Consider the following 20,747-nt stretch of genomic DNA (forward strand, 5'->3'; position numbering starts at 1 on the left):
AATAGGGGTTGATTGGTAGCACTATTAGAAATGATTTAATAATTTCTCTTGGGATAAATAAACCATCCATCCATCCATTCATCTAGTACATGAGCTAGCTAGCTTGGATATAATTCTCTTAACTGGCTGTGAATCACACTATATGTCAATCCAATATAGATGGTGCCAACTATAGCAATTGCAACCACATGTTGCTGTTGGTTATCTCAGCAATAATTTGTAGGTCAACTTAAAATTGTACATAAAGGCTATAAAGTGAAACTGTTGACTACTGCAAATGAATGTTATCTGTTGCTGACATTTACACCAGCCTTATGTTGTGTGCACTTCAGTAATCTGAACTATTAGATTACATTTGTTTGTAAAGTAGAATGTGTCACACACATGGTTGTACCAATAATATCTTTGGTGATTGTATCCCCTGGGCACTGTGTTTTACCTCCCTAGGGGAGTTATTGTTTTACAATATATCTGCCTAGACATGAATTAAGAGGTGTACAGCTGTTGGCAGCACAACTGGAGGAGCTGTGTATTGCCAGGTTTAAGTTAATCTTATTAACTTAGGTTTGTGATTAAGCTGGTGACAGCTGGCCAGTTCTGGGATTACAGCTTCCGATCACTAAGCATTTTGCTATTATGTCATAAGTACAATACACATTGACTAAAGTACAAGACATTTTGACTACAGGGTTGACTTCTAAGGCCTTAAAAATATTTAGAATTTCACTTAAAGATGTAAATCACATTCAAAATAACAACAACAAGATTTGAATTTAGGTGTGCTTGACTTCCCATGGCATACCATGCATGAAAATGCCCATCTTATTCAAATGTTTAGCAAGGAACACTGCAGTCCTTATCTGTTTTCACCTAGCACTCAAACCTGAATCTTGAACACATTACCCGCTGTGACCATAAAGCTTGTCTGGTCACTGGGAAGAGAATGTGCCGAAGCCGCGCGGACAAGGCAATCTCCATGCATTTGTGACTTGCGCCAATGGGAATTTCACACTCTGTGTCATGCTGATTCATTGAGTGTGTACCAGAACGACCAATAATATGTGTACTGCGATGTGGCAGCATTCACTTATCCAGCAGATGAGAAATGTAGCACCGTTTTGCTGTTACTGCTTGCATGTTTGAGCGACAATGACTAAGATCTCTGTGTTTCGGGAAACAAAATCAACAGGTCATCTGGAGCTTCATGGATTGGGTTTTTATTGCTGATTAGTTGCACATCAGCATAAGATTACCATGTACAATGCCGTACGTTGGCTTTAGTACCAGAAAACAAAGAAAACATGCACTCTGATCTAATGCCTCACCACCATCTGGCAGTTTGACTGGTAGAATTTTTCAGTCATAGATATTCAGATTCTTCTGTTTTAATGGATGGTGCCAACTGGAAGGCTACAGGCTAGCATTTGGAAAATTCTGTGCACTTTACGGCACCAGTTCTTCATGTTTTACCACTACAATTCTGCTAACTAAACAAGGTCTTAAAAATGTGATGTGGAGGAAGCTAAATGGCCTGAACAAAGCCTTAAACACCAGTGTCCAACTGAACAACGGTATAATTATGCCCATGTTCTTGGATTAAGCTTTTCAGCAAGCTCATATGGGCGTGCTTTTCATGTGCCCACATAGTTTCCAAACATAGTACAGTGTGTTCATTAAAAATTATTTCAAAGATTGCTGTAGCCAGATGTAATACAGAAAGCCGATTTATTTAAACCTGATTTGCAAACGTGAAACAGTTTGTAGTTGAATTTCCTATTAGCAAATGTGTTGAGGACATTCTGAATCCATTACTTTGAATGTGCAAATGTGAAAAAAATAAACAATTTGTAATGGAAAATCAATATTTGCAAATGCATTGATGGTGTTTTCACATTGGCAAATTGAAAGTTAAAATACAAAATATATTACTCTTGCGTAATGTGACTTGTGTTGTCACGTTTCCACAGTTCAAGTGGCACTACACGTTCTCCTGCCACATAGACTAGGATTTCTGTTTGCCCTTGGATTAACCGGCACCTCATGTGATGGCCGTTTTTTCATGTTGCTAGTTCATTTTACTATAGTGCCTCAGAGAACATTAGGAACACAAGCCTTGTGCCTGTGTTCCAATCTAGATTTAAAACTCACTTGTTTAACCCGTTCTGTTCGTCAGCTCTTCTCATTACATCTGACAGTCAGGATTTGTAGTACATGCTTTACTAAATGCAATCTAGTCTACTTATGTACATCACTTAGATTAGCACACTGGCTTTCATCCCCAATTTGATTCATTTTTATGAACTGTGATGGGGATAAAACCTGTGTGCTAACTAGGGCTGAAACGATTCCTCGAGTAAATCGATTACTAAAAATCATCGATTCAAATTTTTTGCATCGAGGAATCGTTTAATCCGCACAACCATATACAGCTCACGGTGTTTGACATGGACGACTTTCACTTTTGCGCAGCGTGTTTAACGCTGTGTGCAGGTGACGTGAAGAATCTGAGGGCTGCGTCCCAAATATCTTAAACATAAACAGAACTTAACAGGACTTAATCCGGGTTCTTTTTGCGGACAGTTTAATGAACACTACGTATTTGGACACGTCCGCCGCTCCTGCGAACCGAACGTATCAGTTTAGGACGCAGCCGAGATTTGATAGCGCGGACTGCAAAATATAGAGAAAAAATAGCGAACAGGAGGAGACTGGACAGAGAAAACCACAGAAAGTTTGAGATCATTTTAAGCTGATAAAACTAAAACTCAGTAGAACATCCACACCATCAGAGCGTCGTGTTTACTTTACTCATGTTTACTGACTTTACTTCGTTTCAACCACCACAGGCTTTTATGACGATTTAGGCAAACACACACATACATACACACACACACACACACACACACACACACACACACACACACACACACACACACACACACACAAGATCTACCTCATCTAGAGACACAATCCTGACAGAGTTTTATCCCCCTACAAACACCACAAAACCTCCCAACAAAATATTAAAGCTTTATGTTCTGCGTGAGCTGTAGCTGAAACTTTTAGTTTTGAAAGTGCTAACCAGCAGGATGAATTTATTAATGAATATACACTGGTCAGCCATAACATTAAAACACCTTGTTTCTACACTCACTGTTCATTTTATCAGCTCCACTTACCATATAGAAGCACTTTGCAGTTCTACAATTACTGATTTATAATATATAAATACACTGATCAGCCATAACATTAAAACCACATCCTGGTTTCTATACTCACTGTTCATTTTATCAGCTCCACTTACCATATAGAAGCACTTTGTAGTTCTACGATTACTGACTGTAGTCCATCTTTTTTTTTTTTTTTTACTGTTTTAACCTGCTTTCACCCTGTTCTTCAATTGTCAGGACCACGACAGAGTAGGTATTATTTAGGTGGTGGATCATTCTCAGCACTGCAGTGTCAATGACATGGTGGTGGTGTGTTATTGTGTGTTGTGCTGGTATGAGTGGATCAGACATAGCAGCGCTGCTGGAGTTTTTAAATACCGTGTCCACTCACTGTCCACTCTATTAGACACTCCTACCTGGTTGGTCCACCTTGTAGATATAAAGTCAGAGACGATCGCTCATCTATTGCTGCTGTTTGAGCTGGTCATCTTCTAGATCTTCATCAGTGGTCACAGGACACTGCCCACAGGGGGCTGTTGGCTGGTTATTTTTGGTTGGTGGACTATTCTCAGTCCAGCAGTGACACAGGTGTTTAAAAACTCCATCAGTGCTGCTTTGTCTTATCCACTCATACCAGCACAACACACACTAACACACCACCACCATGTCAGTGTCACTGCAGTGCCGAGAATGACCCACCACCCAAATAATACCTGCTCTGTGGTGGTCCTGACCATTGAAGAACAGCATGAAAGGGGGCTAACAAAGCATGCAGAGAAACAGATGGACTACAGTCAGTAATTGTAGAACTAAAAAGTGCTTCTATATGTTAAGTGAAGATGATAAAATGGACAGTGAGTGTAGAAACAAGGAGGTGGTTTTACTGTTATGGCTGATCAGTGTATATAGGATACCTAGTGCACTCTTGGTTTGTGGAAGGTATTACATTCGCATTATATGTAGTACACAGTAGATGGTAAATAAATAAATAAGTAAATTGGCATGTGGCCCACACCTTGCTGCACTAGACGGAAAGAGTGGAAATGACATAACTCTTCGTCATGGCTCCTGATCATGCTTGGTATGGCGGTTTAAGCTGCACTGTAGAAAGAAACGGTAGATTTAGCCACAAACCAACTGATTGTTATCAGTTTTTTGTTCATTGTTAGCCTTTTTTTTTTCAATTTGCTGTTGCAGCCAGTATCTGGTAAACAAACTTACTTATTATTTATCCATAGTACAGAAATATGAATGCACATTATTTACTGGCACAGGCCTTTGTGTGCATACTTGGCCTGTGGAGTGTGTTGGAGGAAATTCTCCCTGGATTTGTGCATAACCCTGGTCTGGCTACAATTCTATTTCATTTTAGTGTGTTTGTTCTTATGCAGGATTTAAAAAAAAAAAACACCTAAACACATACCATGAATAGAAACGAGTTCCTACAGTCTACCGTATAGCTACATAGGGTGCAGAAAATGATCAGCCGAGTAGAAGAGAAAGAAGAGAAGCTGCAGAGAGAAAATGAAAGAAAGCCAGAGGGGGTGGGGTGATGTGGCCACAGATGACTTTACCATATGAATGTCTGATTCTTTCTGAACCCCAGAGAACTTGTTAACCCTGGTTGTTGGGTTGAGCTTTCACTTATTCACACAACTCAACATTCATTCTTTGTGGCTTCTCTCGAGATGTTTGTGAGTACTACACGTGGTATTTTTGAGAGAGAAAAAAAATGATTCTGGACTTTTTTAATAAAGGCTTTGCTATGTACAGTATTACTGACTACATTTCCCAAACTCCCTTGCTCTGCTTTGTTAATCTTTCACAAAGTGGCAGCACTCATGGATGCTATACAGCGCATTATGTTTTTCTTAGTCATTTGCTAAACAAGGGAAGATCTTAGATATATGATTGTTTTGTTTGACCTTGAGCAATAAGGCTGGCTTTGGATATACAATCACTCAACTTATCAGTCGCTCCTTAAGTTTGTAAAAAGGTTAGAGCACGTGTAAAAACTGTTTAGCTGTCAGCTATAACCTGAACCACAAGAGAACACATTTCATCACGCATTTCATCACACTTATTTAATTTTTAAAGACTGTTAGGAGTGTGATATCAGCACCATGTTAGGAAAGCTTAAGTCTAGTAAGCTACTGATTAGCTCTAAAGCAGATTAACTTTGTGTAGCAAACTCTAATGCTTCAGGTCAAGTTCTCCAAGTTAAGTCTATGGTACTTTGGGCATGACTGGGCTGGCTAGGAAATAGGCTAATTGATGAGCTAGGGCAGCGTTTCCCAACCTTTTTTTTTGCACCACGGACAGGTCTCACATAAGATATAAGACCGGCGGGGAAGGGAGGATTTAATAATATTGCTCATGAACGATATAAAATGAGCTTTTTTCACTGCAACGAGACACAATAACACCCGAAATAGAAGCAGTGAAAACTGCTTTTCTAGCGAGCTCTAATTATTCATTCTTTCTGTGCGGCCCGGTAATAAATAGCCCACGGACCGGTACTGGTCCGCGACCTGGTGGTTGGGGACCACTGAGCTAGGGGGGCGAGTTAGTTGGTGGTTAGGCTATTGCGAGGGCATTCCAGTAAAACATATGGTGTCCAGTTTGGGTTGTTCTTGGATTTCTGTTTTTTCTTTGGTGTGCTTTCGAACCAAACATACTTTAGTGTCTAAACTACAATGCACATCGAAGTACGAAGGCATCTAAACAAAACATCCATAACTAAAGGTATTATTAACATGGGGTTAGTTTCCATTTGCTGGGACTTTTCTGGGAAGGCTTTTCACTGGATTTTGGAACATGACTGTGCAGATGTATTTGTATTCAGTCTCAAAGAGAAAGTTTGGTTAATAAGACTGCATTAATATAGGTTTTGTTGATCTCTGCCAGAGACAAAATGCTCATTAAAATCAAAGTTATTCTTTTGGGAGTGGGGGGTGAGGATGGCTAAAGCCCTGTGACGGATTAGTGCCCTGTCCAGGGTGTTTCTGCTTTGTGCCCAGTGTTTCCTGTTGAAACCAGACCAGTTGTGACACTATCATGAAGTGGTTGCCCCAAAATTTTGTCAATCAAGTGTTAGACAATCGGAGATGTAGATTTGTTTACTCTACTTAGTGAAGGAAATAAAGGAGAAGCTTAATACTACAGCTCTTATTCAAAACTGCCCAATTTTTTCCCTTTCTACATTATACTGGTACTAAAATATGTCATATTATGACATTAATATTTACTTGTGTGTCTTCAACCAGCTTTATGTTTAGTTGTCATATCTTATATGCATATACAGAAAAGCTGATAGGTAAATAATAGTCAAACCACAGCATCCTCTACTCAGACATGTAGTATGTAGCATACAGAAAACAAACTCGGACCACTTATTTCAGCAATGCACATTAGTTCTTTTCAGATGCAAGACAAGCATGTCTATACCAAGACCTCTTTGGTACTTTAGTTCTTTTCATCAGTGTTGAATGGGGTTAAGTTCTTATACACTAAACGTGGTAAATCATTTCTTTATGGACCTGGCTTTGTGCGTGCTGAAACAGGAAAGGGCCCAAACTGTTGCTACATAGTTGGAAGCAACAGTTTTCTGAAATATTATTGTATGCAGTAGCATTGCAATTTGGTCTAAAGGGACCCTGGCTACTACTCTTCCTTCACATTTACATTTACATTTTCAGCATTTAGCAGACGCTTTTATCCAAAGCGACTTACACAATGAGCAATTGAGGGTTAAGGGCCTTGCTCAGGGACCCAACAGTGGCAACTTGGTGGTAGCGGGGCTTGAACCGGGAACCTTCTGTTTACTAGTCCAGTACTTTAACCACTGAGCTACCACTGGCCTTCACCATGTGCTTCTATAGCAGACGGGCAGACCTGTGGCAGTGTTGTGTTAAGTTTGCTTAAGTTTATGTTAGTAAGAACTGCACCACATTTTCTGTCTGTAGGATTTCTCTGAGTACTTTTAGTTTTTTTCCCAGTTCTCAAAACATACAGAAGGTGGACCATCTGTGTAAGGTAGAGGTGTTTCCAGAAACTCACCATGAACCAACAGACACTTTAGTAGAATGAAGCCATCGGTAGAAATAAATCAGTATGTGAGTACACTGTGGTTTAGATTACATTGCATGGTTGCATTCTTCTGGAATCTGCCAAACACAGATGTGTTTGTCAGGCTATTATGTGGTAAAGCATGAGTTCCTACTCCCGAGAATGCGTTTTCAATCCTCCAGATAAACAGTGCTGTGCTTTTCATCCATACAGCAGATGCTATGCATTGTGTATGGTATTGTTGGGCTTACAGTGGGGTCAAAAAGTATTTAGTCAGCCACTGATTGTGCAAGTTCTCCTACTTAGAAAGATGAGGTACACTTCAACTATGAGAGACAAAATGAGAAAAAAAAAATCCAGGAAATCACATTGTAGGATTTTTAAAGAATTTATTTGTAAATTATGGTGGAAAATAAGTATTTGGTCAATAACAAACAAGCAAGATTTCTGGCTCTCACAGACCTGTAACTTCTTCTTTAAGAATGAAGAAGAGTGTCCCCCTGCTTAAGCCAGTACATGTCCAGGCCCGTCTGAAGTTTGCCAGAGAGCATATGGATGATCCAGAAGGGGATTGGGAGAATATCATGTGGTCAGATGAAACCAAAATGGAACTTTTTGGTAAAAACTCAACTCGTCGTGTTTGGAGGAAGAAGAAGAACCCAAGAACACCATACCTACTGTGAAGCATGGGGATGGAAACATCATGCTTTGGGGCTGTTTTTCTGCAAAGGGGACAGGACGACTGATCCGTGTTAAGGGAAGAATGAACGGGGCCATGTATCGTGAGATTTTAAGCCAAAACCTCCTTCCATCAGTGAGAGCATTGAAGATGGAACGTGGCTGGGTCTTCCAGCATGACAATGATCCCAAACACACCACTCGGGCAACGAAGGAGTGGCTCCGTAAAAAGCATTTCAAGGTCCTGGAGTGGCCTAGCCAGTCTTCAGACCTCAACCCCATAGAACATTTGTGGAGTCCGTGTTGCCCAGCGACAGCCCCAAAACATCACTGCTCTAGAGGAGATCTGCATGGAGGAATGGGCCAAAATACCAGCTACAGTGTGTGCAAACCAGGTGAAGACTTACAGGAAACGTTTGACCTCTGTCATTGCCAACAAAGGTTATGTTACAAAGTATTGAGTCAAACTTTTGTTATTGACCAAATACTTATTTTCCACCATAATTTACAAATAAATTCTTTAAAAATCCTACAATGTGATTTCCTGGATTTTTTTTTCTCATTTTGTCTCTCATAGTTGAAGTGTACCTATGATGAAAATTACAGACCTCTCTCATCTTTCTAAGTAGGAGAACCTGCACAATCAGTGGCTGACTAAATACTTTTTGACCCCACTGTATGTGTGACTGTTTGTCAGTAGAAATTTAATCCATTAAAATAGCCCTGGTTGTGATGTTGCTTTTAGGAACAGAAAATTTGCTCTAAAAGTTAAGGTGGATATTTTTTTTACCTCTTTCATTTTGTGAGCTGTATTTGTTCCTAAACATTTCCACTTTACAGAAACGGCACTTAGTGTTTTGCTTACCTGTTAGCAATAGATGTGGCTGACATAGTCAAAGCAACTAAGGTGTGTCTACATACTTTTGACCACGTAGCCCGTTTGCCTCAGTTGCTGGGGTGCAAGCGTCTTGGCTGTATTCATACGTAAGACATGGTATCGTTTGTGTATTTGCAAACCTTTCATGTAAAGCAGGCAACGTGGTACCACAGACAGGACTGGCTGCTCTGCTCCCTCTAAAATGGCGAAAGCCGAAAGGAGGGGGTGTAGAGATGCTCCTTCTGTCTCCCTTCAAAATCTACCTCCCATGGAGTCCTGCAGTTATTTTTGGCTTTTTAGCAGGTATGCTGAAGTGTATTATGAATGCAGTACAATACCTGGCATCATCTCTGGTCTAGATATGTAAGTAACGATCTGTGACTTGGCATAGCTAAGGAAGAATTGGTTATCGATCATTAAGCTTTCATTATACCGGTTTTATAATGACTCACTTGTTTTCTAATTTCCTAATTTATACCAACCCTGAAAAAAATATAGTTGAGAAATCATACACAGCACTCTGTATCTTTATAATAGTGTGTGTAATTAAGGCAACATGCTGGGAAATCGTTAAATAAGCAGAGATGGTAATTAAAGCATGAAAGACTGTAAGTGGATATGGGTTGGTGGGTCAGTGCTGAGAAAAAACACAAAGAGGCTTTGGTTGTACAGAAGCTGTCCGTGTAAGTTCTGCCAGCTTGTCTGGCATGTGGGTAGATCTAGTGTTTTAGTGTACGTGTCTCCATGCCAACTGTGTTTTCTAGATGGGCTGGAAATTTACATACATACAGGGGTTGGACAATGAAACTGAAACACCTGGTTTTAGACCACAATAATTTATTAGTATGGTGTAGGGCCTCCTTTTGCGGCCAATACAGCGTCAATTCGTCTTGGAAATGACATATACAAGTCCTGCACAGTGGTCAGAGGGATTTTAAGCCATTCTTCTTGCAGGATAGTGGCCAGGTCACTACGTGATGCTGGTGGAGGAAAACGTTTCCTGACTCGCTTCTCCAAAACACCCCAAAGTGGCTCAATAATATTTAGATCTGGTGACTGTGCAGGCAATGGGAGATGTTCAACTTCACTTTCATGTTCATCAAACCAATCTTTCACCAGTCTTGCTGTGTGTATTGGTGCCCAAACCATCACTGATCCACCCCCATGCTTCACTCTGGGCATGCAACAGTCTGGGTGGTACGCTTCTTTGGGGCTTCTCCACACCGTAACTCTCCCGGATGTGGGGAAAACAGTAAAGGTGGACTCATCAGAGAACAATACATGTTTCACATTGTCCACAGCCCAAGATTTGCGCTCCTTGCACCATTGAAACCGACGTTTGGCATTGGCACGAGTGACCAAAGGTTTGGCTATAGCAGCCCGGCCGTGTATATTGACCCTGTGGAGCTCCTGACGGACAGTTCTGGTGGAAACAGGAGAGTTGAGGTGCACATTTAATTCTGCCGTGATTTGGGCAGCCGTGGTTTTATGTTTTTTGGACACAATCCGGGTTAGCACCCGAACATCCCTTTCAGACAGCTTCCTCTTGCGTCCACAGTTAATCCTGTTGGATGTGGTTTGTCCTTCTTGGTGGTATGCTGACATTACCCTGGATACCGTGGCTCTTGATACATCACAAAGACTTGCTGTCTTGGTCACAGATGCGCCAGCAAGACGTGCACCAACAATTTGTCCTCTTTTGAACTCTGGTATGTCACCCATAATGTTGTGTGCATTGCAATATTTTGAGCAAAACTGTGCTCTTACCCTGCTAATTGAACCTTCACACTCTGCTCTTACTGGTGCAATGTGCAATTAATGAAGATTGGCCACCAGACTGGTCCAATTTAGCCATGAAACCTCCCACACTAAAATGACAGGTGTTTCAGTTTCATTGTCCAACCCCTGTATATAACATGTTATATAGATGCTGAAACAAGCAGATGAATTATCAATAAAAATATATACAGTACAGTTTATCAGTTTTTTTGTTTGTTTTTTTACATGCTTGCGATGGCTCCGGTTTCCCTGGAATCACTGGCCACAATGAACATAACCCAGACAGGATGTGGTCTCAGCCATCCTTCCTTTAATACCCAACACATTGTTCCTCTAGACATAGCCAGTCATGTCTGTATGTAGACGCCCAACTGGCCGATAGCACTGCTGGGGATTTAAACCCTGTCTCGCAGCAGTAGTGGGCTACCATAACTTACTGCTGTGCTACCCAATCAGCTACTAAGCAATTACAACAAGAAAATTCTAAGTTTTTTTTAAATGACCAGAGGTTTGGGTTTTCTCTGCCGTTGTAAATATAAGGTGGGCCAATTAATCTTTGCAAATTTCATTTTATAACCCACTAGGTAAAAGGTAAGCATTTTATTTGTAAGGAAAAAGCATTTTGGAAAGCCTAGAGTACATACCATGAGCAAATGCAGGCTACAGTTTGGTTTTATTTATAAATTTGTTAAATTGCAGTTTACCACACAGCCTAATCAGTTTTAGGAACGACCCAGGAGGTGTGAAGCAACATACATTCTTTACTTCATTCCAGTTCATTTAACATAAACAACTTCTCAATATTACACCCTGTGTCAATTGAATAAAGCGCTAAAGAGGTGCTTTGCGGTTTGTAAAAACAAAATGTTGTTTTACTTACTGGTTTATGTGGGTTGCAGTTTGTTTTGGTGCCTGGATCTTGTTTTACTGTGTGTGTAATTGTGCTATATAGTCTGACATCACTCGGGGGGGTGGGGGGTGGGGGATGATATATATATATATATATATATATATATATATATATATATATATATACAGTGTATCACAAAAGTGAGTACACCCCTCACATTTTTGCAGATATTTAAGTATATCTTTTCATGGGACAACACTGACAAAATGACACTTTGACACAATGAAAAGTAGTCTGTGTGCAGCTTATATAACAGTGTAAATTTATTCTTCCCTCAAAATAACTCAATACACAGCCATTAATGTCTAAACCACCGGCAACAAAAGTGAGTACACCCCTTAGTGAAAGTTCCTGAAGTGTCAATATTTTGTGTGGCCACCATTATTTCCCAGAACTGCCTTAACTCTCCTGGGCATGGAGTTTACCAGAGCTTCACAGGTTGCCACTGGAATGCTTTTCCACTCCTCCATGACGACATCACGGAGCCGGCGGATATTCGAGACTTTGCGCTCCTCCACCTTCCGCTTGAGGATGCCCCAAAGATGTTCTATTTGGTTTAGGTCTGGAAACATGCTTGGCCAGTCCATCACCTTTACCCTCAGCCTCTTCAATAAAGCAGTGGTCGTCTTAGAGGTGTGTTTGGGGTCATTATCATGCTGGAACACTGCCCTGCGACCCAGTTTCCGGAGGGAGGGGATCATGCTCTGCTTCAGTATTTCACAGTACATATTGGAGTTCATGTGTCCCTCAATGAAATGTAACTCCCCAACACCTGCTGCATTCATGCAGCCCCAGACCATGGCATTCCCACCACCATGCTTGACTGTAGGCATGACACACTTATCTTTGTACTCCTCACCTGATTGCCGCCACACATGCTTGAGACCATCTGAACCAAACAAATTAATCTTGGTCTCATCAGACCATAGGACATGGTTCCAGTAATCCATGTCCTTTGTTGACATGTCTTCAGCAAACTGTTTGCGAGCTTTCTTGTGTAGAGACTTCAGAAGAGGCTTCCTTCTGGGGTGACAGCCATGCAGACCAATTTGATGTAGTGTGCGGCGTATGGTCTGAGCACTGACAGGCTGACCCCCCACCTTTTCAATCTCTGCAGCAATGCTGACAGCACTCCTGCGCCTATCTTTCAAAGGCAGCAGTTGGATGTGACGCTGAGCACGTGCACTCAGCTTCTTTGGACGACCAACACGAGGTCTGTTCTGAGTGGACCCTGCTCTTTTAAAACGCTGGATGATCTTGGCCACTGTGCTGCAGCTCAGTTTCAGGGTGTTGGCAATCTTCTTGTAGCCTTGGCCATCTTCATGTAGCGCAACAATTCGTCTTTTAAGATCCTCAGAGAGTTCTTTGCCATGAGGTGCCATGTTGGAACTTTCAGTGACCAGTATGAGAGAGTGTGAGAGCTGTACTACTAAATTGAACACACCTGCTCCCTATGCACACCTGAGACCTAGTAACACTAACAAGTCACATGACATTTTGGAGGGAAAATGACAAGCAGTGCTCAATTTGGACATTTAGGGGTGTAGTCTCTTAGGGGTGTACTCACTTTTGTTGCCGATGGTTTAGACATTAATGGCTGTATTTTGAGTTATTTTGAGGGAAGAATAAATTTACACTGTTATATAAGCTGCACACAGACTACTTTTCATTGTGTCAAAGTGTCATTTTGTCAGTGTTGTCCCATGAAAAGATATACTTAAATATCTGCAGAAATGTGAGGGGTGTACTCACTTTTGTGATACACTGTATATATATATATATATACAGTGTATCACAAAAGTGAGTACACCCCTCACATTTCTGCAAATATTTCATTATATCTTTTCATGGGACAACACTATAGACATGAAACTTGGATATAACTTAGAGTAGTCAGTGTACAACTTGTATAGCAGTGTAGATTTACTGTCTTCTGAAAATAACTCAACACACAGCCATTAATGTCTAAATAGCTGGCAACATAAGTGAGTACACCCCACAGTGAACATGTCCAAATTGTGCCCAAAGTGTCAATATTTTGTGTGACCACCATTATTATCCAGCACTGCCTTAACCCTCCTGGGCATGGAATTCACCAGAGCTGCACAGGTTGCTACTGGAATCCTCTTCCACTCCTCCATGATGACATCACGGAGCTGGTGGATGTTAGACACCTTGAACTCCTCCACCTTCCACTTGAGGATGCGCCACAGGTGCTCAATTGGGTTTAGTCCATCACCTTTACCTTCAGCTTCCTCAGCAAGGCAGTTGTCATCTTGGAGGTTGTGTTTGGGGTCGTTATCCTGTTGGAAAACTGCCATGAGGCCCAGTTTTCGAAGGGAGGGGATCATGCTCTGTTTCAGAATGTCACAGTACATGTTGGAATTCATGTTTCCCTCAATGAACTGCAGCTCCCCAGTGCCAGCAACACTCATGCAGCCCAAGACCATGATGCTACCACCACCATGCTTGACTGTAGGCAAGATACAGTTGTCTTGGTACTTCTCACCAGGGCGCCGCCACACATGCTGGACACCATCTGAGCCAAACAAGTTTATCTTGGTCTCGTCAGACCACAGGGCATTCCAGTAATCCATGTTCTTGGACTGCTTGTCTTCAGCAAATTGTTTGCGGGCTTTCTTGTGCGTCAGCTTCCTTCTGGGATGACGACCATGCAGACCGAGTTGATGCAGTGTGCGGCGTATGGTCTGAGCACTGACAGGCTGACCTCCCACGTCTTCAACCTCTGCAGCAATGCTGGCAGCACTCATGTGTCTATTTTTTAAAGCCAACCTCTGGATATGACGCCGAACACGTGGACTCAACTTCTTTGGTCGACCCTGGCGAAGCCTGTTCCGAGTGGAACCTGTCCTGGAAAACCGCTGTATGACCTTGGCCACCATGCTGTAGCTCAGTTTCAGGGTGTTAGCAATCTTCTTATAGCCCAGGCCATCTTTGTGGAGAGCAACAATTCTATTTCTCACATCCTCAGAGAGTTCTTTGCCATGAGGTGCCATGTTGAATATCCAGTGGCCAGTATGAGAGAATTGTACCCAAAACACCAAATTTAACAGCCCTGCTCCCCATTTACACCTGGGACCTTGACACATGACACCAGGGAGGGACAACGACACATTTGGGCACAATTTGGACATGTTCACTGTGGGGTGTACTCACTTATGTTGCCAGCTATTTAGACATTAATGGCTGTGTGTTGAGTTATTTTCAGAAGACAGTAAATCTACACTGCTATACAAGTTGTACACTGACTACTCTAAGTTATATCCAAGTTTCATGTCTATAGTGTTGTCCCATGAAAAGATATAATGAAATATTTGCAGAAATGTGAGGGGTGTACTCACTTTTGTGATACACTGTATATATATATATATATATATATACTGTATATACTGATCAGCCATAACATTAAAACCACCTCCTTGTTTCTACACTCACTGTCCATGTTATCAGCTCCACTTACCATATAGAAGCACTTTGGAGTTCTTCAATTACTGACTGTAGTCCATCTGTTTTTCTGCATACCCTTTTAGCCTGCTTTCACCCTTTTCTTCAATGGTCAGGACCACTACAGAGCAGGTATTATTTAGGTGGTGGATCATTCTCAGCACTGCAGTGACGCTGACATGGTGGTGGTGGTGGTGTGTTAGTGTGTGTTGTGCTGGTATGAGTGGATCAGACACAGCAGCGCTGCTGGAGTTTTTAAATACTGTGTCCTCACTGTCCACTCTATTAGACACTCCTACCTAGTTGGTCCACCTTGTAGATGTAAAGTCAGAGACCATCGATCATCTATTGCTGCTGTTCGAGTTGGTCATCTTCTAGACCTTCATCAGTGGTCACAGGATGCTGCCCATGGGGTGCTGTTGGCTGGATATATTTGGTTGGTGGACTATTCTCAGTCCAGCAGTGACAGTGAGGTGTTTTAAAAACTCCATTAGTGCTGCTGTTTGATCCACTCACACCAGCACAACACACTCTAACACACCACCACCATGTCAGTGTCACTGCAGTGCTAAGAATGACCCACCACCCAAATAATACCTGCTCTGTAGTGGTCCTGGGAGAGTCCTGACCATTTGAAGAACAGCATGAAAGGGGGCTAACAAAGCATGCAGATAAACAGATGGACTACAGTCAGTAAAGTCACTGCATGGTACCACAGACTCACCCACTCACATTCTCTCTCACACACACCCAACCACAAGTAGACACAAATGAAATTCCACTCTAGTTACCTAGCTATCTATGGTTGTAGAGCCTCGGGGTGGTTGTAAAAGTTTTCTTGAGTGTACTGACCTGCTCGATCAGTTGGCAAGAAGAGAAACAGGAGAACGGATCATCAACCTCAAACTTCCAACAAGACACCATGCCTCTAGTGAAACAAAATATATTTAACAAATGGCAGACAGAATGGAACACATTAACACAGAACAAACTTTATGAAATATGCCCTGAAATCCGCCAGAAATCATACCCAGATAAACGTAAAGATGTCGCATTGGACACACCAGCCTTACAGACTCCCACTTAATAAAAGGGGAGGATGCCCCGCAATGTGAATCCTGCCAATTACGCATCACAATTAAACACATATTGACCGAGTGCCCTAAATATCAAAGGGAAAGACAAAAATGATCCATAACCGGAACAATAAAAGACATTTTTAACCTTTGGAAAAACAGAAAGACTTTTAAAATTCATTACAATTACTAAATTAGGAATGTACATATAATATCAGAGACAACGTAACAGATACAAAACACCCACATAAACCTTTCCTGCCGTGAATATACAGTGTATCACGAAAGTGAGTACACCCCTCACATTTCTGCAGATATTTAAGTATATCTTTTCATGGGACAACACTGACAAAATAACACTGACACAATGAAAAGTAGTCTGTGTGCAGCTTATATAACAGTGTAAATTTATTCTTCCCTCAAAATAACTCAATATACAGCCATTAATGTCTAAACCACCGGCAACAAAAGTGAGTACACCCCTTAGTGAAAGTTCCTGAAGTGTCAATATTTTGTGTGGCCACCATTATTTCCCAGAACTGCCTTAACTCTCCTGGGCATGGAGTTTACCAGAGCTTCACAGGTTGCCACTGGAATGCTTTTCCACTCCTCCATACCGACATCACGGAGCTGGCGGATATTCGAGACTTTGCGCTCCTCCACCTTCCGCTTGAGGATGCCCCAAAGATGTTCTATTGGGTTTAGGTCTGGAGACGTGCTTGGCCAGTCCATCACCTTTACCCTCAGCCTCTTCAATAAAGCAGTGGTCGTCTTAGAGGTGTGTTTGGGGTCATTATCATGCTGGAACACTGCCCTGCGACCCAGTTTCCGGAGGGAGGGGATCATGCTCTGCTTCAGTATTTCACAGTACATATTGGAGTTCATGTGTCCCTCAATGAAATGTAACTCCCCAACACCTGCTGCACTCATGCAGCCCCAGACCATGGCATTCCCACCACCATGCTTGACTGTAGGCATGACACACTTATCTTTGTACTCCTCACCTGATTGCCGCCACACATGCTGAACCAAACAAATTAATCTTGGTCTCATCAGTGTTGACATGTCTTCAGCAAACTGTTTGCGGGCTTTCTTGTGTAGAGACTTCAGAAGAGGCTTCCTTCTGGGGTGACAGCCATGCAGACCAATTTGATGTAGTGTGCGGCGTATGGTCTGAGCACTGACAGGCTGACCCCCCCACCTTTTCAATCTCTGCAGCAATGCTGACAGCACTCCTGCGCCTATCTTTCAAAGACAGCAGTTGGATGTGACGCTGAGCACGTGTACTCCGCTTCTTTGGACGACCAACGCGAGGTCTTTTCTGAGTGGATGATCTTGGCCACTGTGCTGCAGCTCAGTTTCAGGGTGTTGGCCATCTTCATGTAGCGCAACAATTCGTCTTTTGAGATCCTCAGAGAGTTCTTTGCCATGAGGTGCCATGTTGGAACTTTCAGTGACCAGTATGAGAGAGTGTGAGAGCTGTACTACTAAATTGAACACACCTGCTCCCTATGCACACCTGAGACCTAGTAACACTAACGAGTCACATGACATTTTGGAGGGAAAATGACAAGCAGTGCTCAATTTGGACATTTAGGGGTGTAGTCTCTTAGGGGTGTACTCACTTTTGTTGCCGGTGGTTTAGACATTAATGGCTGTATATTGAGTTATTTTGAGGGAAGAATACATTTACACTGTTATATAAGCTGCACACAGACTACTTTTCATTGTGTCAGTGTTGTCCCATGAAAAGATATACTTAAATATCTGCAGAAATGTGAGGGGTGTACTCACGAGTAAACACGGCGTTAAAAAGAAAATAAAAGAAAAAAGAAATACTGACCTGCTCTTCTGTTTTTCATAGGTCTGCGCGTGGGACAAGAGATGGTCACGTCGTACCCGCAGGTGACTGTGGTGCGTGTTCCAACTCCATGGGTACAATCTGATAGTGACATAACCGTTCTGAGGCACCTGGAGAAGATGGGCTGTCGTCTGGTGAACCGACCTCAAGCGATTCTCAACTGTGTTAACAAGTTTTGGACCTTCCAGGAGCTCGCTGGACACGGAGTCCCCCTGCCAGATACATATTCCTATGGTAAGTCCATGCTGTATTTATAACTGAGCATAATGTTATGTAGTGGATGCATTTAACTCAGGCAAACTTACAAAATCAATCACCAAAGATGATGGTCAGTAGTTTTAACTAAGCTATCGAGTCATTAAGTCACTGGCTAAGCTGCTTCACATAATTCTAAGATCACCATGTGCAATGTCAAGCGTTAAGTCAATAGGTGTTAAGCACGCCAATATTGCAAAATAAAACGCAGTCACCCCTCTAACAATATATATTGTGCAATAATAATGCACAGCATTCTGTACCTTTGATACTTTTCACTTGAAGTGATATTTAAATGCGTCACAAAGGCTTTTACCAGAACCCCTTGGTGTTAACTGTTTCCCTTAACTATTTTCCCTTGATTTCTGCACACCACAGAGCAGCTCAGCAAATTCTCCCACATTTTAACAGCTCCCTCCCTTCTTCCTGATGTGGAAAGAGAACTGAAAAACAAAGATTCCATTGCTGCTAGTTCAGCAAAACTCTATTTGAGGAAAATAAAAGTCCATTGTGAAATGACTCGAGTATGAAAGTCTTGTTTAATTTGAGGTCTGATTCTGTTTAGAAACTCGATAAGATTTGACTAATTTTTAAATTAATTATTTTAAAGTGAATTGCCAATACATTTTGAACACGGAGTAATCTGTCTGTCTATCTATCTGTCTGTCTGTCTGTCTATTTGTCTGTCTATCCATCTATCTGTCTGTCTATCCATCTATCCGTCTGTCTATCCGTCTATCTATCTGTCTCCCTCTCTTTCTCTCTCTGTACTTATATATCCCTAATTTAAATATATAGGCTCGTACATTAAGCATTAATATGAACCCTTCACAACATTAGGTGCACAGCTGGGTGCCATCTACCGGGCATAATTGGCAGTGCCTGCAGCAGACACCAAGTGGCTACCGTGTCTGCTGGGTGGGATGACCATGTGGGTGGGGTTTTTTAACGCTGTGCAAGGAATCAGGGTAGCAGATAGAGGCACCTGTGCGGAGTGCATGAGCAAGAAGAAGGGGTCCGCTAGAACTGCGCACGTGTCTGAGGAGCAGCAATATAACCTCCTCGCATGCAATCGGGGATCCCCAGCAGCGGAAGACAGATTTAGTGTAGTCAATCAGGTAGAAAATGGGAGAAAATGCATCGATAAATAGAAGAAAAAAAGCGTTTTAAAAAGGCCACTGAACTTCCTCCTTACCAAACATGCCAATCATTGTCTTTACGGACCTTGCTTTGTTTAAAGGGGGCAGTAACATTTGAAGAGTAAGGACCTAACCTAAGCTGTTGCCCCCAAATTGAAGAGGTATGCTTGATGTAAATACATCTGTTAACCATGGGTGAAGCCAAAACCCCTACACTCATCATAGTAGGGGAGCTCACATACATTTGGTCTTTCAGTGTATTTAGTTGCCTTTTCACCAACATGTGAAACCTGCCAAACACAACTATAAAACACATTTTGATAGAATGCCCTAAATACACAAAGGAAAGACAACAAGTGCACATGCACATCTATAATACCCAGTCCCTGCCATTAAATGACACACGTGTTTACCATGGCATAAAAATAAATAGCCGCCTCAAAAAAAAATCAGTCTAATTAGACTATTTTTACCAGCATGTGGTGTAATGCCGACACTTCTGGTGGGGGACAGTATTTTTGTTCTAAACCATTTCAAAGCGAAAAGCAAAAAGAACTGGATGCAATGAACAGTGGAGTCAGCCTTTTTGTGTACCTTGTTTTGTTGTGGATTTGATTTTTAATCTACACTTAATCACCCATAGAAATGAAGTGGAAAAAAAAGTAATGGGATAAACTGCCCACAATCAGGTGTGCAAAGCTTGTAAATATGTATCCATGAAGACTTGCTGCTGTATTTTATTGAATAAAGGGTCTGAATAAGTTTGTGAATAAGATATTTCTGATTGAGGAACTCAAAATTGTGTTTCACTTCATTAATGGTGGTTAAGTTAAAACAATTATATCCATTCAAAATTAAGTCCACAACACAGTGTTGGTCATAGGGTCAGAATACTTTCTGAATCCACTAGTGTGTCAAGCAGAAAAGGAAGCAGAAAGGAAATGTGTGATTTACTATTGAAAAGGCAGTTTTTGTCCTTTTTAAAAACACTTGAGGTCTAATAGGTTTATTTATTTAGTCCTCTGGCTTTGCGCAGGCTTTTCCTCTGTTCAAAAGTGTGGAACATGACTTCCCCTTAACATATTGCAACATCAGTGTTATGTAGACCAAGTCCTAGCAAACATAAATGCCACGTTTTAAACGTTATTTTTCTTTTCTTCAATGTATTATTTGTGAAGAGTTATAATAAATAAACAAGGTACAGGATGTAAGAACAGCACATCTGGGCTGAAACCTTATCAGCATTTCTAAGAAGCAGAAAATAATCTTGCTTGGCGTAGTCTCAACTTCTACACACGCACTCATCCTCACTCACATCCACACATGCGCTGATCCACATAAGGCGTTTATATAACCGAGCAGTGTTGGGAGGGAGGGACGGAGATCTCATGACCATCTGAATGAATACAGTGACACAGGAAGAGGCAGCTGCATTGCTGCCATGGCTTCGTCTGACATTTGCCGTTTTG

The 20,747-nt window shown here is 41.7% G+C and overlaps 1 protein-coding gene across 1 annotated transcript in view; it reads left to right on the forward strand.

The window, feature by feature from the left end:
• Positions 1 to 20,747, forward strand: part of rimkla (ribosomal modification protein rimK-like family member A) — a 36,965-nt gene that overhangs the window by 4,647 nt on the left and 11,571 nt on the right. The window contains exon 2 of the mRNA XM_062999037.1: positions 17,888 to 18,118. Within this exon, the coding sequence (XP_062855107.1) occupies positions 17,888 to 18,118 (231 nt within the window). The remainder of the gene's footprint in view (positions 1 to 17,887; positions 18,119 to 20,747) is intronic.

The sequence above is a fragment of the Trichomycterus rosablanca genome, chromosome 7, assembly GCF_030014385.1.
Source record: "Trichomycterus rosablanca isolate fTriRos1 chromosome 7, fTriRos1.hap1, whole genome shotgun sequence".
Taxonomy (NCBI): Eukaryota; Metazoa; Chordata; class Actinopteri; order Siluriformes; family Trichomycteridae; genus Trichomycterus; species Trichomycterus rosablanca.